The sequence below is a fragment of the Ictalurus punctatus genome, chromosome 2 (assembly GCF_001660625.3).
Source record: "Ictalurus punctatus breed USDA103 chromosome 2, Coco_2.0, whole genome shotgun sequence".
NCBI lineage: Eukaryota > Metazoa > Chordata > Actinopteri > Siluriformes > Ictaluridae > Ictalurus > Ictalurus punctatus.
Genome location: NC_030417.2, coordinates 15652963 through 15680015, shown reverse-complemented (window position 1 = coordinate 15680015; position 27053 = coordinate 15652963). Strand labels below are relative to the sequence as shown.

At 37.2% G+C, this 27053-nt stretch overlaps 1 protein-coding gene across 3 annotated transcripts in view; it reads left to right on the top strand.

The window, feature by feature from the left end:
• The window catches only part of slc16a2 (solute carrier family 16 member 2), a 40247-nt gene extending 19653 nt beyond the window's left edge, over positions 1-20594 (top strand). For 2 of the 3 annotated variants that reach the window (XM_017494513.3, XM_053688305.1), the window contains exons 6-8: positions 67-295; positions 5522-5752; positions 7512-16870. In XM_017494513.3, coding sequence (XP_017350002.1) covers positions 67-295; positions 5522-5751 — 459 coding nt within the window. In that variant the 3' untranslated portion in view covers position 5752; positions 7512-16870. Of the gene's footprint in view, positions 1-66; positions 296-5521; positions 5753-7511; positions 16871-18006 lie in introns of those variants that run through there. The other variant, XR_008398390.1, reaches the window with a different exon arrangement.
• The last annotated feature ends 6459 nt before the right edge of the window (positions 20595-27053 follow it).

Sequence of the window (27053 nt, the reverse complement as noted above, 5' to 3'; positions counted from 1 at the left end):
ATCTGGTAGTTTCTAATAATGACAGTGAACACCCTTAATGTTTCTTTTTTGTGTGTGGGTGTGTAGGTGGCCTCGTTCATGACTCTGGGCCTAATGTCCATGATGATCCCGCAGTGTCGTGTATTTGAGGGCCTGATGGTGGTTTGCGTGTTCATGGGACTGTGTGACGGTTGCTTCATCACCATAATGGCCCCTATTGCTTTTGAGTTGGTAGGGCCCATGCGGGCCTCGCAAGCCATTGGTTACCTGCTGGGCCTCATGGCTATTCCAATGACAGCAGGTCCACCAATCGCAGGTGAGTGCTGGCAATATATATAATTATATGTAATTTGTCATGGGTTTATTTTCACAACAGAAAAAGATCCATTCATCTAGACTTATAATGATGTATAATAAGATAATCCAACAAATCTGTCAAAAACTAGTTTAACTTGAATACCGTCAAAACCAGAATACTACAAAACTGGAGAAACTAGGTACTAGGGAAGTATGTAACAAGGTCAGTAGTTCAAAGACAGAAACACCAGAAACAAGACTGGGGAACTTAGGTACTAGTGAAATATGGACTAGAAACCAGAAATCTAGGAATCTCTGCTGAGCAAGCAACTAAGGAATTCAGACACTCAGTTAAAACCAGAAACTAGCAATAAGCCTTTGGAATATAGGTACTGGAAGACTATGGAATGAAGTTACTAGGTCAAAATCAGAAACTCTAGAAACAAGATGAGGGAAGTATAAACTATATGAACAGTATATGGACACCTGAGTATTGAACATCCCATTGCAAAACCATGGGCATTAATATTGAGTTGCTCCCCCTTTGCTGCTATAAGAGCCTCCATTTTTATGTTTGGACTGTGGCTCATAGAGTTTTGACTGTGGCTGTGGGGATTTGCCCAGTCAGCCACAAGACCACAAGAGGCTGGACAATGATGTCCAACAAGATGTGTCCACTGGTGCAGAATTGCTTTTCCAATTCATCCCAAAGGTGTTCCGTGGGGTTGAGCTCAGGTCTCTGTGCAGGCCTCTCGAGTTCCAGCCTTGGTAAACTATATCTTTATGGACCTTACTTTGTTCACTGAGCCATTGTCATGCTGGAACAGGTTTGGGCCCCTTAGATTTAGTGAAAGGAAATCTTTATGACACAGCATACAAAGATATTCTAGACAATTGTATGCTTACAACTTTGTGACAACAGTTTCTGGAATACCCTCATATGGGTGTTAGGGTCAGGTGTTCACATACTTTTGGTAATGCATCTAAGCTCAGTTTCGTAGAGAGGAACAAGATATGGAATGGCACATCTGCATGTTTGGCTGAAAACACATCTATTCACACCTGTAAGGTAAATGACATAAGGTGATGTAAGGGTTGTGTCAACTATATACCCTCCATCACCACCACTGTTCATCAGTTCAGCAGGTTGCTCTTTAGTGAACAACTACTGCTTATTACTATCCTTCAGTGAGAGGTGGTTATATGCATAATCAAACGTTTCCATTTATTTGATGCATTCATGCTCTGCATAGCCAAGGGGTGGTTGGGGGTCATATTGTCCTATTACAACCCTGACCCAATAGAGGGGGCAAAGCCACATATGACGCCTTGACAGCCAAGCAATATAATATTTCAAAAGAGCCTTGAAAATATCTGCTACAGGCATCCCCTTGTCCATTCATCCATAGGGTTACAGGCATCATGGCCCTGGGTGGCCGTGAACCATTTGGTCCACTGTATGAGTCCATAGCTCTTCTGCTAGGTGACAGATTATATAAAAATACCATGGTTTCACTAGTATGAGAGACAGATGCCATTACTATATGGGGAGGATTAGTTATATTGGAGGCGCTATAATTAATATAAAAGTTTCTTTGTCCACTTGTGTCCCAGTTCATCTACCCTGAAGCACTTAGAATAGGCAAGAAAATACCTTTCAGCAGTGGGTGTTGTCAAAGAAGTCCGGAAGCATGGGCAGAGCATCTGACTGGTGTTGGGCCTGGAGGTAGGAAACCCCCATGAATCTTGAGGTGGTTTTGGTCTGGGAGGCGAAGAAGGCCAATTCAAATCCAGCTTTTAAGCCTCTGTCTCAAAGCAACAGATTGGACTGCCTTCATTTGTGGAAGGAATAAACAGCCTTAATTTGGGGAAGAGGACACTTTCCTCAAGTTTAGGACAGGTTATGCAGATCAGTGCAGAGATTGAATGTGTTTTTTTCATCAGCTGCAAAAGCTTCCCGCAACTATATCTGAGGAGAATCAACCTGGTCTAACTTGCACATCTCCTTGAGTTGCTCCACCTGCTTGGCCCAAGTGGATCCTTAACATCTTTCACATTACCTTTTGACCCTATATGAGGTGGCTTGGGGAGCTCGGAGAATAGTAGGTCCACCGTTGCTTTTCCATGGATTCTTTTGAAGAAACATCATATGCCTGTTGAAAGGTTACCACCTGAGCTGACTAACAAATGCACCACCTTCAGGCTGCATTAGTGCTCTCTTAGGATGGATTATTCCCTATCAAACCCATCATTTAGATTGGGGTATAATTTCAACCCTTATATATGCTCATAAGATTCATGGAACTTGAATGCCCTTGATTTTACAATGCATTTGAGATCATACATGACATAGTTGCTGAGGTCACTGAACATTTCAAGAAAATGGAGGGATTACACATTCAGTTAGCAGACATGTAGGAAGGAATGTCTATTTGTGTGTGTGTGTGTGTGTGTGTGTGTGTGTGTGTGTGTGTGTGTGTGTGTGTGTGGCAAAATTTAATTCTTGTACATATTTATCCAAACATAAATTGTGATGATCCTAAAGTATCCTTTACACATATGAAGAGTGGACCCAAAAGACTTAATGCACACACTGTCTTCAGCACACAGGACATAGATTTATTTATTTTTAGTTTGAGGCTAAGATCCAGGCACAACGTGGTGCCGTCCTCGGTTACCCTCTGGTTGCCAGGCCCACACACACACACACACACAGACACAGACAGAGACAGAGAGCATGTGTGGAAATACACACTTTTGGCCAGCTATGGAACATTATGCATCACATTTGCTCCAGTTCCAGGACCATTAGGAGAATATATGGAGCGGTAAGGGCTCTTCTGGGAATTTTGTGTGGCTTTTCCGTGAATAGTTGACTCTCTGTTTGGTTTGGCCAAAAAAACAAACAGAGAGGCAACTTGTCAAAAAAGACTCAAATCAAGGACTCACAAGGACTCAAATCAAAAAATTGATTTGAGAACTTATTAGACCCACTGCATATGCAGATGTCATGTTACACAATAAGAAAGCTAGACAGTGGGTTGGACAGACAGATAGGTATCTGTATAGATGAGGGACAGTTGGGTGAATTGACAGATAATAATAATTATTCCTTACATTTTTATAGCACTTTTTTGTCTAGAAACTCAATGCAGCTTTACATTGTATGGGGGAGGGAATCTCCTCAACCACCACTAGTGTGTAGCAGCCACCTGGATGATGCGACTGCAGCTATAGTGCACCAGAACGCCCAACACACACCAGCTATTAGTGGAGAGGAGAGAGTGATTGTAGCCAGTTCAGAGATGAGGATTATTAGGGGGTCGGGCCTATGGGGGAATTTCACCAGGACACCGGGGCTATACCCTTACTCTTTTATGATAAGTGTCCTGGGATTTTTAATGACCACAGAGAGTCAGGACTTCCCTTTAACGTCTCATCCGAGAGGCCATGCTGTTTTTGCATTATAGTGTCGCTGTCACTATAGTAAGGCATTAGGCCCCACACAGACCACAGGGTGAGCACCCCCTGCTGGCCCTCACTAATACCACTTCCAGCAGCAACCTAAGTTTTCCCCAGGAGGTCTCCCATCCAGGTACTGGCCAGGCTCAACCCTGCTTAGCTTCAATGGGAAACCAGACGAGAGCTCTAACAGATAGGAAGAAAGATTGGTGGATAATTGGAAGATGATCAGAGGTGGTGAACAAATAGAACAGATGCGTGAGTTGATGGTTGGACAGACAATGGACAAAGAGACAGATTGATAGAAAATACTTGGATGGAAAGAGGAAAAGGTAGACAGACAAATGAACAGCTGGATAAAGGGATGGATAAAAGAGTGATAGATTCAGGATGGACAAACATATTAACAGGTAAAGTTGTAAACTAGTGAATAGACAGATTCATGGAAAGACAGGATGGATGCATACGTAGAAGGAAAGGAAAGGAGGGAAAGATGGAAAGACACTTGAAATGGTAAATGGTTAAAAGGTTGGAGAGCCAGATTCATATAAAGACAGAATGGATAGATGAAAAATAGACACATAAATAAACATGGATAAAATGTTGGATATACAGATTCATAGAAAGAAGGATGTATGCATAAATAGATGGAAAGACAGCCAGATGGATAGTGTGCACACTGTGGATAGATGTCGGATAGACAGAAGAACATATACATGGAAAAATACATCCTCAGATGGATAAAGATAAAGGATGGATGAAAAGTTGAAAAGTTAGACAGATGAACAGTTGGAAGGATAAAGGGATAGATAAAAGGGTGAAAGACAATAGACAACTGAATGGATAGACAGATAGGCAGATTAACAGACTGATAGATAGGCGGATAGACAGCCCGGCAGACAGATGGAAAAATAAATAGACAGATGAACAGATGGATGGATCAAAGCGTCACCTTTCTGAGAAAAGTTTGTTTTTCATTTAGTTTGGCTCTCGTTTGGTTGTTGTTTATCGAAACTTGGCAACCCAGTTGAACCCCCTGCTAACAGATCAGCTCACCTCTCCATGTTGATGCTCCACCCCCTGTTGAGAGTTGTTGTGCTCATTTTAACAGTACTGACACTAGCAGCTTTACTCAGCCTAAATAACCATTAGCATCACTCCTCATAACTCTTAACTACTCTTTCTCTTCACTGCTGTCGATCTTTTGGCTTTGAGCATTTGATGTTCTGATGTTCTGTTTTTTCATCTCTTACTTTCCTTTCTTTTCCTTGTCTGCCTATCTTTCTTTCTGTCTGTCTTTCTTTCCCTCTTCACTATCTCTTGTGGTGTCATTCTCTGTTTTTTTCCCCCTTTTTGTGCTTTTCTGTTTTCTTTCTCATTTCTTTTCCTTGTCTTTCAATCTTTTTCTCTTTCTTTCTTTCTTTACTATATCTTGCTCTGTCATTCTCTGTTTTCCCCGTTTTTGTGATTTTCTCAGTTTTTTCTCATTTCTTCTTCTTGTCTCAATCTTTCTTTCTGTTTCTTCCCTTTCTCTTTTTTCCTTCCTTGACTTTCTTTCTTTCCTTCCTTCAATGCATCCATCCATCCATCCATCCATCTCTCCATCCATCCATCCATCCATCCAAGGAATCTCCTATTGGCTGTATGTAAATACTCCTACATAGATCCAGACCCTGTGTTTGGGCAATTGTGAAGCAATATGTTCAGAAACATTTAGAATCATTTCCCAATTTCTCTCAAATTTTCTTCTTTTCTGCCAATCTACCCCCCCCTTTCTTTTCAGGCCTTCTTCATGATCACTTTGGGAATTACCACGTGGCATTTTACCTGGCTGGTGTTCCCCCTCTGGTCGGGGGCATAGTCCTGTTCTTCGTGCCCTTGGTGTTCAGGCGTGTTCATAGGAAACACAGCGACACATGTGACCCGAGCACACACAGCATGCTGAAGAGCTGCACCAACGGAGACGTGCTGCCCGGATACACTGACACTGAAACACAAGAAGCGCCACGCTAAGGTGAGAGAGAGGGCAGAGACACTTAGAAAAGGTACAACAGATGGTATACTGATAAATAGAAGATGTACTAAACCAGACATGAAACACTTGGGAGCATGTTATTACACTGTGGGAAACTAATTAGATGGGGTGGAGTGATGTGGCCTGACCTGAAACAGAGATACTGATAGCACTCTAAAGTTGATTATTAAAAAAAAAAAAAAAAGCCTGTTACAGAGAAAACATGAAGCAAAAACATTATCTGTCGTGAAGACTTTCCTGTGGTGGAAAACTTACTTGTAAGGCCAACATTTACAGCTTTACAACAAAGCACTGACACTGGAGACTCCATCCATAAATGTTAAATAAATGCTACTGCCAGACCCTAAATTAGTAAGCAAGTATGTAAACCAACCAATCAACAAACAAACAAACAATTAAGCAAGTTTGCGAAGAAATACATTTCAGTGACAGAATGTCAGTTTGCATTCCATCTGCCATTGCGATGTCACAGTAGGATTAATCAGCAGCTCACACACACAGTGCAAGTGCACACTTTCCTCTTTCACTCTTTCATTTCTCTATTTCGGCCAATACCAAGAATTGTTTCTCTCATTTTCTTTCTTTCTTTTTTTGTTGCATTCACTTTCTGATTTTTCACATTCCCATGTGAATCTCCTATACTATTTTCCTTTTTTTCCTTTCTGCATCTTTCTGTCTTTATCTTTTCCTTGTCTTTCTTTCTTTCTCTTCTGTCAATTTTCGTCTTTTCTTTCCTCTTTTTTCACATTTCTAACTTCAGTTTTTTTTATTCTTCCATATTTATTTCTCTCTCCTTCCAAACTTACCTCTTTCTCTCTTTCTTTAGATTTTTTTCTAGAGATGCACTGATACTAAATTCCTCAGCCGATACCGATAGTTCTGCCATTTATGCCTTCTTATGAATTAATAATAATTAATTTCAAAGAATTCTGAAAGAAATGCAAATAAAAACTTTATTCTCTCCATTTCAACAAGTTGTTTCACAGTAGCTGGTCTCAAACAGAAAACACATTAATTAACAGAATTAATTGACTGAATTCTTAAAAACCTCCTGTTAGTCTCACACTCACTCACTCACCACAAATAAAAGCATTTCTACTTTATCATTGAACAACAAACTGGTAATATATAATATAAACTTTTTTATATATTAACATTAACTGGATATGAAATATACTACTCTACAAATATATTTTTTTGTGCAATATATACTTTTTTGTCAACTCATCTTCATTTAAAGCTTTCAACGGTGTACTGGCCCTTTAATTCAGCGTGAGCAGCTAGGCAAAAAAAAGCGTCCGGTGTAAAATTTTAGCAGTGCAGAGCTTACAGAGCTCACAAACTGCAGCTTTGTCATCATTCCACACAAGAGAGATCATCTTTACACACAGCACCAAATCGATGTGTTTTCCCGCCCTCTTTTGATTGACAGGATATAATCAGCCCTGATCATCAGATGTTTTTAAACTATCGGACGAATGTCCATAGCGGGAAAAATTGGCTTTTAAAATTGCTTCGTAAATAGTAAAAAACAAATAAAATATTAGAGATGCACCGATGTATTGACCGATAATCAGTATCGGCCGATACATCTATGCATCTCTAAATTTTTATGTGTTTTTTATTATTTACCTTTACAAAAATGATGTTAATCTGTATTGTAGCTGTATCCGATATACTGTATAAATATTTCTTTCTTTCTATACTTGTCTGTCTCTTTCTGTCTCTCTCCCTGCAGGAATTCACTTCACCAGAAGAGTGTGTGTGTGTGTGTGTGTGTGTGTGTGTGCGTGCGCGCGTGTGTGATCTCCGTCCCCGGATCAAAATCAGCCCAAGCTCATCACCTCAGTGCTTTCACTTATATAGAAAAGACCTGCGAGTCGATACTTCACTCTCTTGGACTCGACAGTCCCCGGTCCCTCTGCTTGCTGTGGGATTGTGACAGTCTCTTGTCAGAACTTGTCCCTGATTGTTTCTCCGAAAGAAAATCTGAACGATGTGCTTCGTGCAGCCGAAGCCAGAAGGAACGCTGACTCACACATAAGAACAGCGAGTACTGGTCAGTAGGAAATGCAGTTGCCTTTGAATTGGAGTAAAAGGAAAAATCCTTTACATTTTTATCCAACGTATCCACATTGTGTGCTTTAGGTTTTTAACCAGTGTGTCCACAGTACAGTTTAACAGAAGAGGTTTTCCTTCTCTCTTTTTATATATATATTTTAAGGAATAATGGTTTTTCCTACTCTGGCTTTTCTCTAAATCTTTCTGGTTTTCATGCAGACTTCCATAACGTCTAATGTGGGTTCTGCTCAAAGCCATTGTTGTAATCAGTGTTATAATTGATGCACAGTTGTAGTGCATTGTAGGTATTCCTCACTTGTTAATCAAATGTTTAAAAATATCAACTTTTGTTTCTGAAACTTTTTTTAGTAGAAATGCTAGCTAGATGTGACAGCTATTATTAGGACCTTTTATAATACTACAAAATCTCAAACCCAACACTTACAAAACATTTACGAGCCTAGCCAACTTCACTAGTGTTAAATAGAAACTTTAAATATGTATATATATGGGGTACACATGAGTGACGGGTTTGGTTGACTTTTTGGCGAATTCTTTGGTGAATTTTCCAAATGTATGTTTTGCGTTTTTCTTTTCTTTACCTTTCTCTGAGGTTCACAGAAAATGCAGATAGGAACTAAGTAGATATTTAAGAAGATATTCAGACTACACTGTCTATATGATTATGTGTGGCAAATATCTCAAACCAATCATTTGGAATTTCTGGTTTTCCATTGCCAGAACTAGTTTGCCTTCACACTTGACATGTTGCATCATGTGTTGCATCAAGCATCGCATCAAGACCTCATTCAGTTCTATTTTAGCCAGCGTTTCAATCCAGAGGTGCGTTAAAGTTGTGTCAAGCTCAAGCTTTTGCATTGTGTGGCCATTGTTTTACGCTTCCTTAGCATCGTGAGGTCTGCTTCTTTTGTTTTTTTGAACACTTTAAATATAGTCCATTGTATTAGTGTCATTTGTGGCAAAAATATTTAAGTAGCTATGTACAGTGAGGGAAAAAAGTATTTGATCCCCTGCTGATTTTGTACGTTTGCCCACTGACAAAGAAATGATCAGTCTATAATTTTAATGGTAGATTTATTTGAACAGTGAGAGACAGAATAACAACAAGAAAATCCAGAAAAACGCATGTCAAAAATGTTATAAATTGATTTGCATTTTAATGAGGAAATAAGTATTTGACCCCTTTGCAAAACATGACTTAGTACTTGGTGGCAAAACCCTTGTTGGCAATCACAGAGGTCAGACGTTTCTTGTAGTTGGCCACCAGGTTTGTACACATCTCAGGAGGGATTTTGTCCCACTCCTCTTTGCAGATCTTCTCAAAGTCATTCAGGTTTCGAGGCTGATGTTTGGCAACTCGAACCTTCAGCTCCCTCCACAGATTTTCTATGGGATTAAGGTCTGGAGACTGGCTAGGCCACTCCAGGACCTTAATGTGCTTCTTCTTGAGCCACTCCTTTGTTGCCTTGGCCGTGGGTTTTGGGTCATTGTCATGCTGGAATACCCATCCACGACCCATTTTCAATGCCCTGGCTGAGGGAAGGAGGTTCTCACCCAAGATTTGACAGTACATGGCCCCGTCCATCGTCCCTTTGATGCGGTGAAGTTGTCCTGTCCCCTTAGCAGAAAAACACCCCCAAAGCATAATGTTTCCACCTCCATGTTTGACAGTTGGGAATGGTGTTCTTGGGGTCATAGGCAGCTTTCCTCCTCCTCCAAACATGGCGAGTTGAGCTGATGACAAAGAGCTCCATTTTGGTCTCATCTGACCACAACACTTTCACCCAGTTGTCCTCTGAATCATTCAGATGTTCATTGGCAAACTTCAGACGGGCATGTATATGTGCTTTCTTGAGCAGGGGGATCTTGCGGGCGCTGCAGGATTTCAGTCCTTCACGGCGTAGTGTGTTACCAATTGTTTTCTTGGTGACTGTGGTCCCAGCTGCCTTGAGATCATTGACAAGATCCTCCCGTGTAGTTCTGGGCTGATTCCTCACTGTTCTCATGATCATTGCAACTCCATGAGGTGAGATCTTGCATGGAGCCCCAGGCCGAGGGAGATCGACAGTTCTTTTGTGTTTCTTCCATTTGCGAATAATTGCACCAACTGTTGTCACCTTCTCACCAAACTGCTTGGCAATGGTCTTGTAGCCCATTCCAGACTTGTGTAGGTCTACAAATCTTGTCCCTGACATCCTTGGAGAGCTCTTTGGTCTTGGCCATAGTGGAGAGTTTGGAATCTGATTGATTGATTGCTTCTGTGGACAGGTGTCTTTTATACAGGTAACAAATTGAGATTAGGAGCACTCCCTTTAAGAGTGTGCTCCTAATCTCAGCTCGTTACCTGTATAAAAGACACCTGGGAGCCAGAAATCTTTCTGATTGAGAGGGGGTCAAATACTTATTAAAATGCAAGTATTAAAATACTTATCCCTCATTAAAATGCAAATCAATTTATAACATTTTTGACATGCGTTTTTCTGGATTTTCTTGTTGTTATTCTGTCTCTCACTGTTCAAATAAATCTACCATTAAAATTATAGAATGATCATTTCTTTGTCAGTGGGCAAACGTACAAAATCAGCAGGGGATCAAATACTTTTTTCCCTCACTGTATCTACAGCAGTGATGTTTAGAGCAGATTTCCTCATTTTGTTATTATCTGATATTGTATGATCCTGTATAGCAATCATACAAACTGAACGACATCTGTACAGGAATATAAGTGTTTTTACTCAGCTGAGGTGTGGATTGAGTGAGGTCCTGATGAGCCGCTTACGCCGTGTGAGTTCGGAATAAAACAAATCCGAACCATTGAGCTGCCATATGAAGGGAATTTTCACCTGTCACTTGCTAGTGTGAACGCAGGATTAGAAAGGTGTGAACTGTGTGATTTTCTGCAGACCTCACAGTTTTATTCTATGCAGCAACAAATCACAAAACAGTGCCAATATTTTACCTATTTTTAGAGCCAGTTAATCAACACTTGGTGCCAGTATGCTATGCTATCATGCTATGCTATCATAGCCTGCTAACTTGCATTCCTCAAGGCTGTCTACATAGCCTGTAACATTCATAGGGAAAATATCATTATATTCTCATGAAGCATGCTTTTTTTTTAAAAGATTGATTTTGTTATTGGTTATTTTATTAGTATTTAGTGACTTGTTTATTTTCTTGCTTGCAGAAGTATTGCAGAAGGAATGTAGTTAGGATTTCCTAATGGATAAAAATAGATACGTTATGTTGTAGATCTTCGGGGGGGGGGTTGTAGAAGAACAATGAGTTTTGCAAAGACCATCCAAGTGTGTGTGTATGTGTGTGTGTGTGTGTGTGCGTGTGAGAGAGAGAGAGAGAGCTGATGAATTATGTAGTTATTTTATTTTTCTGAACAGTTTATCAGTAATTATAATATTTCAGTAATTATTTTTGGTGCCTTCATATATTTTGGCTTTCATGTCATTTCGGCCAGTCACACTGCGATTGGCTCATCTAATTGGCTTATTGGCTAATCTTTCTTCCTATGGGTCTCCAGGTTAGACACTGCTACGGAGACACATTTCCTCTGGCAGATAAGAGGCATTTTCATTGGCCAGTGCAAACAGGAGCAGTTAATATAATTGGTTGTTTCTCTCATACCCTTTACCTTATTGGTTGCTGGTCGCTGTGTTGTCACTATGGAGACACTACCGGGCCTTAGTTTGGTTTGTTTGTAGGATTCAAAACAAACATAATCAAACCCAATAATGCCTCACTAGCTTTATCTTCAGGTTTAACTAGAAAACTGCTGTTGATCACTCACAGACCCACATACATCTGGAAATTTTGAAATATGATCTGGTGAAAGTTTAAAGTAGGAATGCACCAACCATAGGTTATTATACAGATACTGTATACATTAACTAAAAGGTCAGTCCTGTGTTCCAAAAGCATTATGTACCCAGGGCTCCACTGTTGCTAACAAAAGACACTCACAGCATTAGTAGAAAGTTATTAGCAAAGTATCATGTTAAGGAAACTTAGAACTTAAATAAATAGAGATAAATAGGGACACTGTAATTCCCTGCAATCTCTATGTTTAAATCACAGGCAGTATGTAACTGTCTTTTTAAGACTGTTTGTGTTGGGTCATTGCTATGGATTAGTTATTGGAGCAAAATTTTATATCATTACAGTGTTTAGTCCAATATCAGCTAATAGAAATACTCATCCTTAGTACAGCCCTATATTAAAGACGTCCAATGCGAACTACTGTTACACTACACTGTTATATTTTTAAAAATTATTAAGCACGATTAGAAACCAGGCATGTGCTGATAATATGTAAGTGTTTTATTCGTCTTACACCACAACAATTTGCCAATACTAACAATTGGTTTTTTGGGTGTTTTTTTTTTTTTTTCTTTTAAATAAGAGTGTCTATTAGAGGCCTTAGCATTCAGGCAGGCTTCAAATATCCCTGATGTGTGAGACAATGAGGGAAAACTGCACCATCAACTCCCCCACAGTTCTACGTGGACGTTAGATTAAAGGGGAGAGCGAGGCATCGTTCAGTTGTGAGGTTTTTTTTTTTTTTTTGGCTGTGCAGATGGATTTTGTACAATCCTTTACAACAGAACTAGCCTCAGCTGGTTAGAGTGCAGCTACAGGTAGCGAAGACTTTTGGATTTGCAAGGATTACACCTAAAATTATCTTAGAGGAATATTACTTCAGCCCATACGATGGCAGACGGACAGAGACAATTGTTTATTTTTTAAAAGAAAAGTGCGACTTACATCTTCTTCATTTATAGTTACATTTTGCATGTTGTGTAAGGTCAGTGAAACAAGTTGACAGATACTAGCGATAAACAGCCATCTCATTACCAGACTCCCTTTTTTTTAAAACTTATGCATCTTCTCATATTAGAGAGAAAGTGCAGAGCCTTCTGTCTTAAAGACTTGTTGGAAAAGTTACAGCTTTACCTCGGACTGTTACAAAAGCGCTTACACTGGAGACTCCTTCCAAACTGCTAAATAAGCTCCTCCTTACAGAAAACTTCACCTTATCAACAGTTACATGTTTTAAAATCCATTTATGTGAAGCGTCTATCATACAAGTCCATTTTGCAAATTGTTACAATAGAAACAATGTTTTAGACGTATTAACACATTTGTATAAAGCTTAGATTTTTAGATTAGAAGTCAGCATTACATGCGTCCCTCTGAGCAGACTACGTCGGCTTAAATTGTGTCTCTGGGCCTTAAAGGGAACGCGACAATAGCGCTGATTAAAATGCTGCCCAATGAGAACAGGTACAAGTAAACGTGCAGTCGTTTTTTTAACCGCAAAATTGTGATATCGGAAACAATATTGGAAAACAGTTACAATTTATATTGTGATCATTTTATATCGGCCATGCCTGGTAGGAACAAGCCACACGTACCTCAAAAATCTACCTGTTAATGATGCACACGGTTAATTTTACAACTGTAATTAATTGCAGCGTGAGCCTCAGTGCTAATGCTCTTCAATTCAAGCATCTCTCTTTCTTTCTTTCTCTTTCTCTCTGTCTCTCTCTCATCTTTTTTGTATTGCTCTCAGAGCTAATTAATGGACAGCCCTTGGTTTTTTGTTTTTTAAACCACTAACTGCCTTTTCAGAGTCAGAGCCTTTTGTAGTGCTGGTTTTGTGTGTGTGTGTGTGTGTGTGTGTGTGTGTGTGTGTGTGTGTGTGTGTGTGTGTCCCACTTTGTAGTATCTCCAGACCTCAGGGATTTCATGTCCAAACCTCATCACATTAGTTGTGAGACTTTTCTCCTGCATGTGTTATGGTACAGCAGATGTGTAAAGACAAAGCTAAATGGAAAAAATGTAATGTCCAAAAATGTCCCTAATCATTCCCTCAGTTTCCCTAGCGCAAATGTAGTCAATCAATCAAGACGTGGTCGGTGTCTGGCATTTTTTTTCTTAGTTTCGCTCCGGAGGTATTCCTTTAACCAAGAGATCTGCAAGATGTAATAAAATAACGAAGGTAAACATTTCTCTTTTTATGAAAATAGGGAAAGGACAAATCAGACTTTTAAAATACTTTTAAACATACAGATTTTTAAATACTTCTGCCATAGAATTGGTTCAGCATTTTACCATTTTTGCATTTTATATGTAGAGTCTATTTAAATGTGTGGTGGTCTGGCAAAAACCCTTCAGATGCCAATGTGGATGACATAATATAGAAAGTGGGTTTGTGAATAAAATCGGGTTTTTCTATGCATCACTTTGGGGCCTCAATTTTGACAAATCCTAAATATATTAAGATTTAATCAAATTTAGAAAACTTTTTATTAACTTTCTAAACTTGCCTAGCAAAGATAACATTAGGTAGACAAGGAGTTAGATGAACAAACACAACTATAAAATGGTTCTAGGCTATGAATTAAGGCAGGTATAATAGACATAATTATTGTGATTTATTGTCATTGATCTATGATTTATTATTGTTATATCTTAATGACTGCATATTAAATTAAATGCTAGACAATCAGTGTGCTGATGTTTTTCACTGGACTCAATGAAATCTGTAAATGCTGGTTTGCGTACTTTTTTTACATTTACATTTATTCATTTAGCAGACGCTTTTATCCAAAGCGACTTACAAATGAGAAAATACAAGCAAAATTTTCTCTCTGCTTTTGGAGACAACCTTTAAAACTAGAAATACTAGAGAAACATATTTCAGTTCAGGAATCCCTGTACTATTTCAGAACTATACATAGTAGAAAATATCTACATTTTGCCATGTGAAGGGTTTTCCCAGGCCACACAGTTCAACTTTGTAAATTTAACATAACTTTTAACTTTCTATTTTTGTGATTGTAGTTTGGTGTTTGTGATTATTCAAAATACGTTAATACAGTATTGCTATCATGGATGCTTTTAAGTGTACCAAGCACCTTACCATTTACGTTTTAGGTAGTGTCTGTTTATCTCAAGATTACATTGGACATTTATCTTACTTTGGACTAACATAGGACATTCATTCTGTTGACCTGATGCCACTTCCATGAAAATTTGAACAGTTTTGTGGACAGAATACTTACTCTTTTTTCCAGTGTTTTTAAACAGTTATGATCTGACTATTTTAAATACGTTGTGTAATCTTAATTCGCATCCTTTGTTCAGTATTCTCCTGGCTTTGTTAAAAAAAATTGTACATCATAAGAATCTAATGTTACCTCAGTTACCTCATGTTTCTGCATTTTTGCCTTCCTGCTTCTGACCAATCAGTTCCAAGCTTTACAAATATGCAGATTTCTTCTAATCTTCTTCTAGTGGCCGAGTACTAAAATTGCTGAGCTTTTTTATTTTGTAAAGTAAAACAAAGCATGCTGCATTGTAACTCTTTGTAAATAGCTCATAAAAGCTGAGTATTGATTCGCCAGTAAAGTTGAGCACAAATTTTCTGCCTGCTTTAAAAAGGCCCAGATATTGAATGATTGAATGATTTACATTTACACTGATTCAGTTAACCTCATAGTAGCATTGTACTGTTTTTTTGTTGTTGTTGTTGTTGTTGTTGTTGTTGTTGGGGTTTTTTTTTTAAAGTGCAGTGCACATGTATATAAATGATCATTTTTTTTCTTGTAATTTTGTGTGTTTATATATTATTTGGTGAGACTTTACATTATAGTTCAGTTCCATTGACTGCATTATTTAACAAACCCTGAACTTCAGCAATAATACAGCACAAGTATTATTAACAAAGTAGGTAAACATGTGTATTAATTTGTTTGTTTACTTTAAACAGACTTTTGTTTAAAAAAAAATCACTGGAATTATGCATTGATTTTTCCTGTTGCTTGGCATACATTTGTGGGGAAAAAGCCATCTTAACAAACATTGTGATAAAATTTAGTTTTTGATACAAATTCTTTCTGCTTGCTTTTATTATTATTTTTCAACAGTGTTGGCAGCTCTGTATTAAGATGTTGGTTTATGTCTGTATTTGTTACCTTAATTTTATTTACTGATGGCGTGAACATTGGTTAATGTAGGTGTTGATTAGTTGACTTATTTGGTTTTTGCTTTGATAATGTTATTGAAGGTGTATTAATGCTGACGTTCAGGGTTTGGTTCATGTCAGTTAAGGAAATCTTAATATAAAGCATCATCATGTATTTTAATCACTTTGCAATCATTATGCAATATAGCTACAACACAATGACTTTGCTTCTTTAATGAAAATGAAATAATGATCACACTTTTCATAGCACTTAGCTGGGGTAGGATAATAAATCACTGTCATGCTGTATCGTGTTGATCATGGAAATACCTATGGGTGTGTCCTTGAGCCTGTATGGAAATGAGAGTGAAATATCTTTGAATTCATAAATGGGCTTAAGGACACTCCCAACTGTTTCACTCAAAGATGCACCCATCATACTGGGAATTTATTGCATTGTTCCACCCTGGCACCTGAGTTTATAGATGTTTCTGTTTAACCTTTAAACTTTTATAGGAAGTATTATTTTGGCACCTTGTGCTTCTGCTTTGTGTTTAGGGCAACATTTTATATGAACTGTCATGGAGTTTTCCCTGTATAAATAAACTTTATATATACATGCAACAAATCTATGGATATATTAAAACCCTTATGTCTGGAGATACAACTTCAGAAGCCTATTAATGAACAAGAAAAAATATTGTAAACATATAACACAAAATTTCTGATAATTGTTTAAGCACCAGGGAGACTCAAATAAATCTACACAAGTTATTTACAGCTGTGTACTGCTTTCATTAAAATGTTGTCTTGTTTAACTTTCGATGTTTAATATCACCTTAATTATTTTTACTTATTTTTTCTTTTATGTGTAAACAACAGTGAGTTAAAAGGACTAAAGTTATGCTGCTAGCTTTATAAATGTAATTTAGTTTTCATGTGAATAATAGTTTTCATCTGTAGTGGACCTAATTGTTTTTTTGTTTTTGTTTTTAAATTTGATATTAAACATGCAATAAACTCCACAGGACTGTCCCCCCCCCCCAGCCCCCCCCCCCCCCCCCCCCCTTCCTGTATTTAATTCTGTTAATTCCTTGCACAGGGCAGCAATGTGACACCAGAGGGCGACTTTGCACTGTCTTAAGCGTCAACAGGCAAAAACACTGTCTGTGTGCGTCATATGGGATAGAAAATACATTATATATATATATATATATATATATATATATATATATATATATATATATATATATATATATATATATATATAAACATTGGGTTCAGAAAGTAACCAGACCCTTTTTTGCACACTTTATTGTATATAATATGACATGCAAAAACATGCTTTTAATTTTTCAGAGTTTATGAAAAAATTATTTTTAAATTGAATTAATAAAAGTATTCAGTCCCTTGGCTAAGGCACACCAAATTGAGTTCAGGTGCACCCTGTTTGGTTTGATTATCTTGCAATAGTCTCTAGAACTTCAATGGAGTCCACCTGTGGCAAATTCAATAGACTGTGCATGGTTTAGAAAGACACACATCTGTGTGTATAAGATCCCACAATTCACAGTGCATGTCAGACCAAAAACCAAGCCAAAATGTCCAAGGAAATTTCCGTAGGAACCTCCATGATCAAATTGTATCAAGACATGGATCTGTGCAAGGGTATCTAACCATTTCTAATGCTTTGAATGTTCCCAGAAGCACAGTGGGCTCCATCATTGTGAAATAGTAGCTGTTTGGAACCATGAAGGGTCTTCCTAGAGCTAGTCATCTGGCCAAACTCAGTAACTGGCCTAGAACGACCCTGGCCAGGGAGGTGACCAAGAACCCAAAAGCCTTCAAAAGACCTTAGCAGCAATGTGAGAATATGTCTGCATTTACAGGACTCTGAGAGCATGAAAAAAAAAACTCTGGTCTGATGAGACAGAAAAGTAACATTTGGGGCAGAACTCCAAGCACCATTATCTAGTTAAAACTGGGTGCTGACTACTACCATGCCTATGGTGAAGCATAGTGGTGGCAGCATCATGCTATGGACGTGGGATGGGGAGATTGGTCAGAATTGAGGAATTTATGAATGCACTCAAATTCTGAGAGACCTTTGAAGAAAATCTGCTCCAGAGTCCACACAACCTCATAACTGGGGCAATGTTTTACTTTTCAGTATGACAACAAACTGAAGCATACAACCAAGACGTTGCTGGAGTGGCTTTGGGACAAGTCTCTGAATGTAGTTGACCGGCCCAGCCAAAGCCCTGACTTGAACACCATAGAACATCTGTGGCACCCGAAGATGGTAGTTCACAGATGCTCCTCTGATTGAGTTTGAGAGGATCTGCAAGGCAGAATGGGAGAAACTGCCCAAGTCCAGGTGTTCGAAGACTTACCCAAGATATACAATAAAGATATACAATAAAATAAATATACAATAAAGATATACAATAAAATGTGCAAAATGTTCGTGACTTAAAATGAGGTATGGTGAGGATTTGGTGAAGTTATTTTTTCTTTTGTTGAAGGAGAAATCTGAGGCAGTGGTCGCCTTCAAGACGGTTTAATGGATACATCTGCAGGAATGCCGGTGTGCGTTGTATCAAGCCCCCAATGTACGATTAGTATGATAAATTGGGGACTCAATTGTTGTATTGGGTGCGCTGGAGTTCTATCTGTTATACCTCAGATGTTACCATCGATAGCCTTGAAGACGGCCAATGCCTGTGATTTCTCCTTCAACAAAAAAGACAATTTCCTAAAGATTCCTGTGGTTCTTCCTTTTAAATAAATGCAATTTCTTGCATGGTCGTTTTAAAGTTCAAATACTAATATAATTATCTGGTGCCAATATTTCTAAATGAAGTATTTCTTTATTTTCGTTGCTCTGTTATATCATTAGGACATTATTCCAAAAAATATTGCAACTTTTTTTGCAATATTATGATTTTTGTTTTCTCAAAATATTGAAAATTTATTCTTTAAATATTACTACCTGATTCAGACCTCAGCAGTAATAGTGGATATAGAAAAACAATGCAAGTGCAAGTTTCCAGAGGAACAGGACATTTCAGTGAAAAAGTCCAGCTGCAACATCCTGTCCAACATCGCTGGACACTTTCTAGAAAATAGAAGTACACTTAAAAAGTATTTTTAGGAAGTACTTTTAGTGCAGTTGAATCCTGGAATCTTCTTCAAGTTAATTAATGCATGTATTCATTCATTTACACTAAATTCACTTTGTTCATTATAAACCTGAATACAATGAAGAGCTACTGTATATACATCATTTCAAATCAGATATCCAAACATCTTGGAGATTTTAAAATATATATTAACATAATACTTAAAAAATGTGTTCAATTATAAATATTTACGTTGCAATCATCAGTGTACTGTCTTTTTGTTACTATCCACCCTGAAAGTTGATCTACTTTCCAAATGTAATAAATTCATATATAGTCAATTCCAAAAGTTGTGTATCCTGTGAATGAAATTAGGAACAACAATAATTAGATTTATGTTAGAGTGTTAGATTTTATAGGTTCTTTATAGCTCCTTTATTATCACAAACTATTTTACAATCACAAATAAAACGTTCATGTAAGTTAAGATATTAAGAATGAGGGGGAAATATTCTTTACTATTTTTCAAATAATGATAATAATTTTTAAAAATTATTATTTAGGGTTGTGTTACAAATAACTTGTGTGTGTCCTTGCTTTGCCTTGGTAATATGTGGTCCCTCTGTATCCCACCTTCCAGCACATTCCTCCTGACATCTCTGTTCTAACACTTTTAATGACTCTTGAGTGGGAAGTCTAGGAATGAACTGGTGCATATTGATGATTTCCATGACTAATAGAACGTCTGGTTGTGTGTCTGTGTCTGTGTCGCTGATTCTACATGTTTTTTACTTATATGTAAAGCGTACATATATCACTTAGCCATTTATTATTCTCTCTCTCTCTCTCTCTCTCTCTCTCTCTCTCTCTCTCTCTCTCTCTCTGTTTCTCTCTTACACACATACACACATCGTAAAAGAATTCTGCGGTGGTGTAATGAGTTCACCAAGCAACCAGTTGGAAGATGTAAATTCTGAACACACACACACTCTCACACACTAAACTCTGTCTCTCCTCAGCTCAGTGACTCTGTAGTAGCCTATACATATGGAAATGATTGCACATAACTCCACTATTTAGATTTGGTTGTATCTTGTATGATTCAATGTATGAACGTATGATTCATTTAATTCATCCTGCTGATGACTCAATGTCTCTTCTCTGTTCCATTAATAGACTAGGAAGTGAAAAATGAATGCAATATGCAGTCGTGTCCAAAAGACTGAATCTATTAACAAGAAGCTTTGATTCCAGCACTTATGTAAGAAATAAAACATTTAACAGAATGATCTTCTCGTACAGTACTCAATGATGGGGTGGTGTGATGGGGTCAGATTTATCGAAGCAGATTTACTCTTATCCTTTTATCTGTTGATAGTTACATTTAATCCTGTGGAACATTAAATAACTTAACGAAAAAGTTAGTTCCAGTTACTAGCATTATAGCAACTATAAAGAGTCGTTTCTTCGCCGGCCTCTTTTTTTTTCTGTTGAAGTTAATAGTATGTCAATCATGTTTTGTTTTGTTTTATTATGAGCAATTGTTTTTATTTTGTTTAATTATGTAAATAATAACTGATGTAGATATAAAGACTGGAATAAACCCTCACCCTCTGAATTCCATCTCAGTCCATGGTAGACTTGTACAAATGAAAGCAGTGTAAAGAAAGAAAAAAAATGAAGAGAGAACGAGTGCATCAGAGAAATATAATAAGAAATGAATAATGGGAAAGGGATATTTAGAGAGATAACAGACGAAATATAGTGAGTATTCGTTTTAAATAATCCGTCTTAGATTACTGAAGCAGTTACATTTAATAACAAGTTATTAAGAAATTCATTATTGCAATCCTTTGCTGATTTTTGAAGCATTATTCTAGAAATGTTACCTCATTCTTTGTAATTATGAGCACAGTTTTTAAATAGATCACTGGAAAAGTGGTGTCTATGAATATGTGGGGTAGAGATGAAAGAAATGAAAGAGATGTTGACCTTCATCTGTTGAAACCATTAAATCTCCTCATCGTGTCCATGCGTTAGTCAGAAAATTACTGCTTTTTGCCGCAGACCTTGAAATCCCTCAGACATCTACTAAAACAGATGACAAAGCTGAAGATCATGGGAAAATGACACACATTACATAGCTATGAGCCATGTAATGTGTGTCAGAAATACCTGAGGCAATACCATTACCTGAAATTACTACTATAAAATAGTGGTAGAAGTTCAGTGAGGCCTGCTGACTACTCAAAATAATGCTGAGTCATCTGTAATGAGAAACAGAGATATGTTGGGTCATATTCTTAATGTAGCTGGGCTTAAGTGCATTACCAAGAACTGTTTCAGGAACCCTACATTCCTTGAAATGAATATATTGTTTTCCACTAAAGATAATCCTTATTATTTGGCAGCAGTACAAAAGACAATGCATAACCAATAAAGAATGACCGAGTAAATAGCAAAAGATCAGACTATTTAAGTAAGGAATAAAACACATGGTAATGTGTTTTAAAGTGTTTTATTCCTCTTACATGACAACAACGATTACAGTCTTTTGACCGTATGTTGTATTTTTATCCGTTTATAGTTTCTTCTAATGTTGTGGAACCGCAAAACAATTCATTTCCTGTTATCACTTTTGTTATAGCAGCTATATACATCATTCCTCTAACCAGCCTCTTTTTTTTCTCTAAGTTAATTAAAAAATTATTAGATAGTATGTGCTACGTCTCTGTTCTTTAGTGTTTAACCTACTAAAACAACTACTGCTTTGCTTGTAAACCTCATTAACTCTAAACACCACATTTTCTCTAATATATGTGACTCGTTAACAGTGATTTATTGTTTCTTTACTGATTCAGAACAGCTTTAACAGCTATGAATCAGATTTTTATATTTGTTCATTAAAACGTAAATATATCTCTGATCAGAATTCAGCTCTAAATCAAACATATAGGTTTTTTTTTACTTATCAGGATTTTTTTTTTCAAAGTTAAAATGCAGTTTGAAATCATAATTCTTTAAATCTAAATTTCTAAATTAAGATACAGTATTAGAAATCAGATTCTTTTGGAGCCACTGAGGTGACATGGTGTTTATTTTTGTTAAATAGCTGTGGCAACAAATTACACATTGAGGCCACGAATTAACTTTCTGGAAGTTGTCATTTAACCCATGATAACAGTTTTTGGTATTTTGAAATGCGCCAGACCAAGAAATCAAGAGATGACTGATATTATTCTGTTATACTTCAATCTTGGAACGGTTCATAAAGTTACAGTGGCATTACTGGCATTGCAAAATGGTTATACCATTAACCTGCATCATCTTAAGCAAATTCTCAAAGCAAACAGATTTTTCATGCTAAGTAATTAAGTGTAACTTTCCATAACATATTAAGTCGTGGGCTTAAATTACACAATTGGTGACCTTAGTTTGTGGCCTAGATATACTGTATTTTCTCATGGTTTCAGTATATTAATTCATGGTCATTCCTTATTACAAAATAATCACCATATAACCTCAAAGCCTTTGTAAAATATTTACCAGGGCTCATGTCATTTTATACAAAACACTATTCTTTCACATGCATTTCCACTAAACTTGCCTGATTTCTTATGTAAAAATTTTACTGTTTCAAAACAGAAGCACAGGGAAATAATAGGAGGAAGTATGAAATTCTCAGCAACATCAAAAAAAGTTATCTTCAATAATGTGAGGAAACACTATATTACTGCTTCTTATTGTAATCTGAGGTCTTTTACAACAATCTTTATTTTCTCTTTTTTAGTTCAAACAAGGCATAAATATTAACCGGTACTTTTCATCACTCTGATAAAATCAGTAGAGGAGTTTATAAATATTAACACACCAAGTTTAAACCGTTACCTCCGACCGATATTGCACAACGCACCATAGTGAAGTCTATTTTTCCTGCTTTTGGACATGTTGTTTTTGTTTTGGATCAGATAGCAGGTGATGCATGGGGACTCAAATCTTTTCCCACAGCCATTTGCCAAACACACCACCACCAGAACACTTCCTGTCACACAGGAACTGATAGTACTGTTCAATTCTATCACTGTCAGAGTGGATATATTATCTTATTCTTTAAAGTCCTTGTTTTCACACGGTGCTGTCTAACACGCACAAAAACATGTTTGGCGTAATATACTTGTGAGGACCTTCTATCGGCATAATTATTTAACACAGCAAATTAATGCTTCGCTACATGTAAATCTGACCTTAAAAATGCTGTAGTTAACTTTAGTAAATTTTATTAGAATAAAATAACACCACATTTGAAACACAAAATTATATCTTCTTCTAAAGACATTCCTTTGTTGACTTGGATTTGTGCTTTGGATCGTTATTGTGCTGGAAAGTGAACATTGAAGAGAAGCAGCACAATAGCATGATACTGCCATCACCATACTTCACTGTGGTGTTCTTAGGAGTGTGTAGACTTCTTATATCCACTGTAATTTAAAACATTTTATATTTGGTAAAGACAAGGATCTATGGCAATAAAATATTTCATTATAATTGAGGAATTGCACAAAAACAGAGTTTTGTACCAGGTCATATAATAGGATATAATAAGGAAATAATTTTTTGCAGTGTCACCAAATTTTTTGGTCAAAAGTTTTTCACATGCTGATAAGCAACTGGGGTTATGATGCCAGCTAAGGCTAATTAGTCAGTTTAGCTTTGAAGAATGTTTCTGTTTATGCGAGCCCATTTCCTGCACAAACCCGGGATCGAAATGATTGATGACATAAATGAAACAGAATATAGTAATTTTCTTTAATCACAGGTCAATTATTAGAGGATCTTAATTTTATAATTTAGACATGGAGAACACAATATAGCACAGTCTGTTAGAGAATTGATCCAAGATGTTATTGGGGGTCATTTCATATAGCGTGAGAAGCAGTAATCTTAAATGACCATTGAAAATGCACAGTCTGAAACAGGATTTAGCCTAACAGGTACATCAAGTAATTGAAACCAAGTGCTAATGGCATGCAATGAGTTAACTATAATATTGTGTACCCCAGTAGCGCTCTTAAAAATGCTTGTCAGATGATGTTAGAGCACTTTCCACCCTAGTGATTTCTTCTATTAATACATGGCACACTGAAGCAAACACAGTTTTGTGGTTATATCTGGCAAAACTTAATTAATTTTTCTAATTACATTTTTCCCCTAATTTACTGTTTAAACCCCTTTTTTTTAGAAAGAGAGAAGCTTTTAGAGGGTCTATTTGCGTATTGCAGGCTTCTAGGCTTTTAGTGACTCTTCAGTGGCATCACACATCTTGCTTGTAACAGTCAGTAAGAACAACATCCTGTTGCATCACTCAGGAACAAAGTTTCTACAGTTGTTTTAACATTTTCTTGTAATCGTGCTCATTCCTATAAGTGTCGGCTGCTTGTATGTGTGAAGTTGTAATTTCACCTGATCATATTATTAACCATTTAATGCAACTAAAATTGGTGCAGGACTTGCTTCATAAAAGCCCTTGCTTATGAAAATCTGTATAATCAAATAAAATGTAATAATAATAATAATAATAATAATAATAAACAATTTACTATTAAGAATAAGGCATCAATTTGAAGTGGTTATGTTTTGTTTCATAGTGGCACTTCATATGACCACTTTTGAAAAGAGCCATGGACTCTAGATTCTAGATATCGATTTAGATTTAGATCCTAATGTGCAAGACAGATGTGACATTGGAAAGCATCAGAAAGACATTGGAAAGCATCAGAGTCCGTTTTGATTTCATTAGAGTTTTATTGCATACAAGAGAAGTTATCCATTGTACAACCCCAATTCCGAAAAAGTTGGGACAGTATGGAAAATTCTAATAAAAACAAAAAGGAGTGATTTGTAAATGTACTTTGACTTGTATTTAAACTAAAACATATAAAAACAAGGTATTTGATGTTTTACCTAAACAACTGCATAGTTTTTTTTGCAGGTAAACCTTTAGTTTGAAATTAATGCATGCAACACGTTCCAAAAAAGTTGGTCTGGGGCAATTTAGGTCTAGCGAATACACACTTTGAGAGCAACATTCCCCAAAGACAATTTGGTAGGATTTTGTGCATTTCACCTTCTACAGTGCACAATATAATTAAAAGATTCAAGGAATCCGGTCAAATCTTGGTGCGTAAAGGGCAAGGCCGAAAACCACTTCTGAATAGGCATGATCTCCAATTCCTCAGACATCACTGTCTTAAAAACTGCACTGTAATGGATAATGTAATGGATATCCTGAGATGGACTTGGGAATACTTTACTAAACATTTTCAATTAACACCACTCGATGCTGCATCCATAGATGCAAGTGAAGGCTTTACTATGCAAAGGAGAAGCCATACATCAATAGAAGCGCCGCCAACTTCTCTGGGCTCGGTCTCATCTGAGATGGACAGTAGCACAGTGGAATCGTTTTTTTGTGATCCAACGAGTCAACATTTCAAATAGTTTTTGGACAAAACAGCCATCGTGTTTTCTGGGTCAAAGAGGAAAAGGACCATACAAGCTGTTATCAGCGTCAGGTCCAAAAGCCAGCATCTCTCATGGTCTGGAGGAGTGTCAGTGCCCATGTCATGGATAACTTGCACATCTGTGAGGGCACCATTAACACAGAAAGATATTTACACATTTTGGAGCAACATATGCTGCCATCCAGAGCAGGACAACGCCAAACCACATTCTGCCTGGATTACAAGTGCATGGTTGCGTAAGCAGAGATTGCGGGTGCTAGCATGACCTGACTGCAGTCCTGACCTGTCTCTGATTGAGAATGTGTGGTGCATTATGAAGCGCAAAATAAGGCAATGAAGGCCCTATACAGCTGCACAGATGAAGAAATGCATAGTGGACGAATGGGGGGAAATTCCGTTTGCTAAACTTAACCAGCTGGTGTCTTCACTCAGTGCCCAAATGCTTAATAAGTGTTATTACAAGAAAAGGTTATGTGACACAGTGGTTAACAGTTGACTGTCCCAACTTTTTTTGTGTGTGTTGCAGTCATCAGATTTGAAATCAGTGTATATTTTTAAAAATAAATTAAATTCAAAAAGTAAAATGTCAAATAATGTGTTAATAATCTGTTTTCAATATAGTACAGGGTGAACTGAATTTTCCAATGACTCTTTTTGCTTGTTTTTTTGCATTTTCCATACTGTCCCAACTTTTCGGAACTGGGGTTGTATAATGAATAAGACTTGAAGAGAAGACTCTCTTCAGTGGTTGCAGTCCACAGACTATCCAAGTGAAACCATCTACAGCTATTTTTAGCATATCCATTTGATGCATCCACAGCATCAGGCTGTCCATTTGGGTCCATCCTCAGCTGTAGTAAGTGATTCTCAGGTAAAGATAGTTCTAAGCAGAAGTAGAGCATCAGGACTGAAGAGATTCATCTGTTTTGAACTTCAACCAGGAAATGAATCCACACAATTGAGGCCAAAATGTAGTTATCATCCATTTTCTGTGTTAAGTCATTTAAGGTATCTACTTAATTTCCATAAGAGGTCATTTTTATTTACTTCATCAGATTTTCAGTGGCTCAAAAGTTTACATACGCTTTGTTAGTGGAATTTTATTTGGTGAAATTGTCTTTTAACTCCCTGAACTTGAATTAAACTCTTGGTGTATCCTTCCACAAGCTTCTCACAATACTTTTTGCTGACTCCTTCTGACAGAACTGGTGTAACTCAGGCTTGCCGAGATATCATTTTTTAGTTCCGTACACAAATTTTCTATGTGATTTTGGTCAGGGATTTGTGATGGCCAGCTCCAATGCTTTCACTGTTTTCTTTAAGCCGTTTTGTTACAACTTTGGAATTACGCTTAGGATCACTGTCCTGCTAGACGTCTCAGTTATGACCAAGTTTTAACTTTCTGGCACAATTTTTTTTCTGAGGTCTTAGCTTATAGAGTTGTTTGGATTTTCCTATGATATCAAGGGGAAAGGCACTGGTCCTTAAATACAGCCACATGTACACTCCTAGTTAACTCCTAATCATGACAATTGGCCAAGCAGAAGCTTCTAGAACACACCAATTTAAATAAA